Source organism: Ctenopharyngodon idella, chromosome 4, assembly GCF_019924925.1.
Source record: "Ctenopharyngodon idella isolate HZGC_01 chromosome 4, HZGC01, whole genome shotgun sequence".
Lineage (NCBI taxonomy): Eukaryota > Metazoa > Chordata > Actinopteri > Cypriniformes > Xenocyprididae > Ctenopharyngodon > Ctenopharyngodon idella.
Window position 1 is genome coordinate 11363972 of NC_067223.1, and position 6476 is coordinate 11370447.

General features: G+C 36.2%; 1 protein-coding gene and 1 long non-coding RNA gene across 10 annotated transcripts in view; one reads left to right on the plus strand and one right to left on the minus strand.

The window, feature by feature from the left end:
• The window catches only part of tfec (transcription factor EC), a 53349-nt gene extending 49333 nt beyond the window's left edge, over positions 1–4016 (plus strand). For all 9 annotated transcript variants that reach the window (XM_051891203.1, XM_051891205.1, XM_051891204.1 and 6 more), the window contains one exon: positions 2995–4016. In XM_051891203.1, coding sequence (XP_051747163.1) covers positions 2995–3456 — 462 coding nt within the window. In that variant the 3' untranslated portion in view covers positions 3457–4016. The remainder of the gene's footprint in view (positions 1–2994) is intronic.
• LOC127510987 (uncharacterized) lies at positions 2132–3123 on the minus strand. Its single transcript, XR_007929796.1, has 2 exons — positions 2972–3123; positions 2132–2849 (listed from the first exon to the last, which is right to left on the minus strand). It is a non-coding gene; the product is annotated as an uncharacterized LOC127510987 (long non-coding RNA).
• Positions 4017–6476: the final 2460 nt, after the last annotated feature.

A 6476-nucleotide genomic window follows, 5' to 3' on the forward strand; every position in this document is an offset into this window, starting at 1 on the left:
GAAAGTGATGGTTGTAGGAGTGAAAGACAAGGGAGAAACACAAAACAAAGGGATGAAATCTTACATTTTAAGCTAGCTTTTAGAAAAACTACTTTATGAAGCTTTTTAAAACAATGACATCTTTATAAACTATCAGATGAAACAATTTATTTCTACACTTGGAGCATTTATCTGAAGTAACAACATCTAAATTGGACTGATAGCATTAAATTAGCATTAAACCATAATTTTATAAACACACACACACACAGAGAGAGAGAAAATAACACTAGTTCATATAACTGAGTCAAAAACAGTGAAAACAGAAAAAGCAGAATTTAACTACATATTTCCCTTTAAATTAGAAAGACAAAAGGTCAGAAATTAATTAGCGAGTTGTTTATTTGACCAGTGAATCATTTAATCACCTGATTCGTTTGAACAAAGTGATTCTCTCAAATGAATTGGGCTTCCTATTATTTAAAGGGATAGTTCACTCAAAAATGAAAAATTAAAAGTAGATCCAAACCTGTATCAGTTTCTTTCTTCTGTTGACCACAAAAAAAGATGTTTTGAAGAATGTTGGTAACCAGTTGACGGTTGACTTCCATAGTTAGGAAAAAAAATACTATGGAAGTCAGTGGCTACCGTCAACTGTCTGGTTACCAACATTCTTCAAAATATCTTTATCTTTTGTGTGTGTTATATATTATTTTGTAATATTTAAGAAGAAAGAAACTCATACAGGATTAAAACAACTTGAGGGTGAATAAATGATGACAGAATTTTAATTTTTGGGTGCACTGTCCCTTTAAGAGAGCGTTTAGGAGGCCATGTTTAATTATTGTCTTAACTCTCTCTGCCAAATCTGCGGACATTGTAAAATGCGGTAAAATTCAGCAATATAGTGTTTTGGGAAAAAAGTCACTAGGGGTGTGCCTGAATACTAAATCCGTATTCGGTAAGGCACGGGGGGGAAAAAACGCACTCTACGGCGCCCCGAAAGGGACATGGTTAGTCGTTTGCTAGCAGGAGCCTGTTACTTTGTAGTACAACAGATTTCACTTACCACATAAAGAGAGTAAGGAGAGATGGCTGATAGGACAATGGTGAATGGTTTGCAGTTCCTAAGCGTCACTGACAAATATCTAATCTTGTGAAATGTGTAATAAGTCCCTAGTATACACACAGCACGTGTGATTGCGAATCTCGAAAGTGAAAGTAAAAGCGCACGCACATTCAAAAGCGATTTCAATACTCCGCATATTAACAGCAGCTTCCTGATGTGGCAAATTATTTACATTATAATTACCCAACTATATAATTGCGAGAGAAAGCATATATATATAGAAAGGAATATATTTTTTCCTCCCATCTCATGTGTTTTCCCTTTAGGGGCTCCGTAGTACACATCATTTCCTTTCTGAATATGGTATTCGGCTTCGGGCACATCCCTAAAAATCACTCTACTGAAAAACCTAGTTTAGTTAGTAGTATCATTACTTTTAGTTAGTTACTCCCCAACACTGAGAGGGAAAAAACAAAGGTTCAAACACACCTCCCCATGTGCCTGACATCTGAGCAGCCTGCTCCTATTGATGTTTGTAACCGCCTTTCCGGCCCCGCTTCGAAACACGGCGAGCTGAGGTGATTACCTGATTAATAAATAGCGGCTACAGCTTTGTCAGGAGCGGAATGCGCCCCCGAATTAAATTATGAGGGCTAATAACGTTGAAGAGCTTGGCTCCTCGTCTCAAATTTATGCATTACATTCCAACTGTATTGACATATTCGCAGACCAGGCGCGAGTCTTCTTCACACATGTGAAGACATCGCAATTAGCCCTCAAAGTAATTACCCCAAGGCTTCCTATCCAAAAGCTAATGCTAATAATGCCTCAATTGAGTGTCTGAAGATACCCACATTGAGAGGCAATGCAAGAGCTCATTTAGACTGTCTCCGCTACAGATAATGTGTGGGAGTAATGGCAAAAGAAATATGAAACCATAGCGATAAGTGTAGACACTTGCAAGAGTACTAGGCTTGTAATCAGTGTTAATCTCATCAACCAAATAAGTGGCAAAAATCTTGCTTCATTATTATTATTATTTATTATCAATAACAACGAAGATGAGTCAAAACATGCACATCATTAAATTTAAATGATTTTAATTAAGAAAATGAGTAAACAAATAAAGAATATAAGGTAACACTTTATTTTACAGTGTCCCTGTTACACATATAACATGCACTTACTATATAATAACAGTAAATTATGCATTACAAGCAACTAAACCAAACCCTAATTATATATTTATACTCAATAACAAAATATTACTCCATAATAAAAATAAATTTTAAAATCTAAATATAAAAATAGTATTCAAAATGAAAAATAACACAAAAAATGGTAGTAATAATAATGCCTGATATTAATGTTTTTAAAAGAAAAATACAGAATATAATATCCAATAATAATGTTTTAAATTATCCAAACACATTCTATACATATAACATTAATCAGATATTTATAAATGTATAAAATATTTCAAATATTTGGTTTATTTTGCTGTTATTTTCATCAACTAAAATTAGATGCCATTTAAGTCACAGTTAAATTTACTAAAATTAATAAATATGACAATGAAATGATGACCAATTTTCAGAATATTTTCACTAAAAACGTTGTAATGGTGTCAGCTCAAAGCCAAAGGTTTGGGCAAGTTAAAGATTGTGCGCGACACACCGTTTAGCTGTCCTGTTTTAATGGGAATCCCTACTTGCTGGAAGTTACCTCAGGATATAGCTCTGTGATAGATGAGTTTTTGAAGTTGAATGCACCCCTTCATGTGTTTATGGCACACAAGGGCCTAAAACAAAAAAAAGGAGGAGGAAAGAGACCAAATTAGTGCCATTTAACACCATCTATTATTTTCTGTCAGACTTCACCCTGATGGCCTGAATGCAAAGTGGCCAGTTCATCTTAACCCACCTTCATGTGTGTATCTTTGACAGGAATTGGAAATCCAGGCTCGTGCTCATGGTCTGCCCAGTATGGCTGCATCTATGGGAGCGGTTGAACTTTCATCCCATCTCCTAAAGCAGCACCAGACCCAAGTCACACCGGCCCCTCCGAGCGCCCAGGTCCCACCGCAGCCAGGCCAACCACCCCTCTACCCTCAGGAGGACATGAGCAGTTCAGAATACACCCAGCGGACACCCTTGCCGGCGGCCATGGTTGCGGGGAACGCCGGAGAACAGACCGACGGCTCCACCACCTTCTCCGATCCTCTCTCCCACTTTACTGACTTCTTCTGCAGCACCTTGAAAGAAGAGCACCGGCTGGATGAGATCCTGATGGACGACGCTCTCTCGCCCTTCGGGACCGACCCACTCCTCTCCGCCGGATCGCCCGCAGCGTCCAAAGGGAGCAGCCGCAGAAGCAGCTTTAGCTCAGAGGAAGCAGACGAGCTCTGACCATCCGGATGCCGACCTGCAACACCTGTGTAACTGACCTCCCCATTTCCATTGGATTACAAAGACGACGGGGAACTCATCCCAACATCTTACGCCAATGTTGAGTCAGACACATCAAAAAAGGGAGATTGACTGATTGATCTACTGACATTGACCTACTGTACAGATAAAGGACTGTCTATACAGCAATAACACTGGTTACATATGATCACTGGATCACCAAATGTATATTTCTGAAACTTAATGGCATTGTTGAGATGGACCAGTTTAAAGAGAGAAATCTTTTTGTGCCTTATCCAAAGCAGGCTAACTTTATTACCACTGAGACGAGAAGCGATGCAGATGTAATTATGCTAGGCAAAAAAACCTAACACATCTTTGTTTCATACATAATGTATTTTTCCAGAAACATGCTGTTCAAGTATTTATGTTTTAATCCCTGTATTCTTAAAAAAAAAAAAAAAAAAAAAAAAAAAACATTTCTTATTCTAACATTTTACTTTTATATATAACTCTAGGGGTGTGGGAAAACACAATAAACCCCTTTTTGATAAACTAAACACACTGTCTCACATTTCTTGCATATCCAAAGTTTCATTCAAGTCAAAGTTTTGGTAAAGAAGATATTTTGAAAAATGTTGGCAAACTATTTTAGTGACCAAAAAACAACAACAACAAAAAAAAAACTGCCTTTTTTTAAAATATCTTCTTTTATGTTCCACAGAAGAAAGAATGTCATACAGGTTTGGAACAACATGAAGTTGAGTAAATTATGACAGAATTGTGTGTGTGTGTGTGTGTGTGTGTGTGTGTGTGTGTGTGTGTGTGAACTGTCCCTTTAAGTTATATAGCTATATAGTATAGCAAATAATAAGAAAATTTAAGAATATTAAGAATACTTCGTAGAATGTTAGAACTTTACATTTAAGTTTAAATTCTTGAAAAGAATGTTCATCATGAAAATCTTTTTACAGTTTGGTCTCTAATTTGTGTGGAAGCTTGTTTCCGCCAGGGAATAAACATTAAAAAAAATAATAATTGTGAGATATATAGTCGCATAAAAGTCATAAAATTGTGAGCTGAGTTTTTACTCAGAATTTTGAGTTTATATCTCGCAATTCTGAGAAAAAAGTCAGAATTGTGGGATATGAACTTGCAATTGCGAGAAAAAAGTCAGAATTCTGGGATATGAACTAGCAATTGTGAGAAAAAAAAAGTCAGAATTGTGGGATATGAACTTGCAATTGCGAGGAAAAAAGTCAGAGTTCTGGGATATGAACTTGCAATTGTGAGAAAAAAAGTCAGAATTGTGGGATATGAACTTGCAATTGCGAGAAAAAAGTCAGAATTGCAGGATATGAACTTGCAATTGCGAGAAAAAAGTCAGAATTGCGGGATATGAACTTGCAATTGTGAGAAAAAAAAAGTCAGAATTGTGGGATATGAACTTGCAATTGCGAGAAAAAAGTCAGAATTGCGGGATATGAACTTGCAATTGTGAGAAAAAAAAAGTCAGAATTGTGGGATATGAACTTGCAATTGCGAGGAAAAAAGTCAGAGTTCTGGGATATGAACTTGCAATTGTGAGAAAAAAAGTCAGAATTGTGGGATATGAACTTGCAATTGCGAGAAAAAAAAGTCAGAATTGTGGAATATGAACTTGCAATTGCGAGAAAAAAAGTCGAAATTACATTTTTATTTTTTTATTCCATGGTGAAAACAAGCCTCCATAATTTGTCTTAAATCTCCATTGCAAAACATTAAATGATTTTTTTAATACCAAAAATTAAGCATTACAATACATATTATTACTACAAGAGTATACTCTTATAATCCGGCAAGTAAATTCTCCTAAAAGTTAATGTCAATAACATATCTTACAAACTACATTCAAAAAGTTATTTAGGCCTGTCATATTTGAGAACTTACCTTTATTTATTTATTTTATTTATTTATTTATTTATTTATTTTTCCACTTCTATTTACCTTACCTTACTTTAAAAAAAAATTGTGAATCCAGACCCAGATAGTGGACCCATGCCGAGTGACGGTGACACTGATGAGACCCGGGTCTTAAGTACCGCCCACTGGGAGGCTGACAGTTTGATTGACCACTGATGAAGATGACCCCCACCCGCAGGCCACTAATGACACTGAAATAACCTCTAATTATACGCTAGCGGTCTTCTGAACAACTAACACAAAAACTATCCGCAGCAGAAGTTTACCACAGAACAGTCACGATAGAGACTTCGAATCCCAAACGAGTTGAGCTCTACTGCATATACAAACACTAACGATCATAAATAGTTAGCAACAACACGTAAGACGCATCTCACAGCTACTCTGAGCCTCTTTTGAGTCAAGTTGATTTAAAGTTTTATTTTGGACTTGCCCAGAATAGGCAGCCTTCTAAAGAAACATTTCATTAGCAGATATTATTTAACCAAAATCGAAAATGAAATAACACATTAATAATACAACAAACACTAGCAAAAAAAAAAAACACGTCAATGCATTTCAGCCTGTGTTCATCAAAGCCTGGCTAAATTAATGTTTGAGAATGTTATTAGCTTATATGTTTCTCTGTAATGAAATCGAAAAAGCTTCGACTTGCATCTCCGCCGCAGACGGAAAATAAAATTGAACTGCCACATCATTATCAAGCACCGATACTCCAACTACAAAGTGCTGAGTGATGTTTACGCTTAATTGGCCAGAGCAATTACCCAAAGTAAATATGGATTTTCATTAAATTACAAACATGGACGAGGCCTCATAGAAATCATTTCCATGAGCGCAATTTCCCATTTCCTTTTTCTCAGCCACTTCCAAACCATTTTTCCTCTGCAAACACAGTCCTTTGATTTATTTCAATATGGATAAAGAATTGAAAAAGGAACAAATATTATGTTCAATGCAAAGAAGCAATCATACTATCACACATATGCAAGACTATAGTCAGATGAGAGAGAAACTAGATTTTTACACATTCCGAAGCCAATCTGAGTGAAACTTGC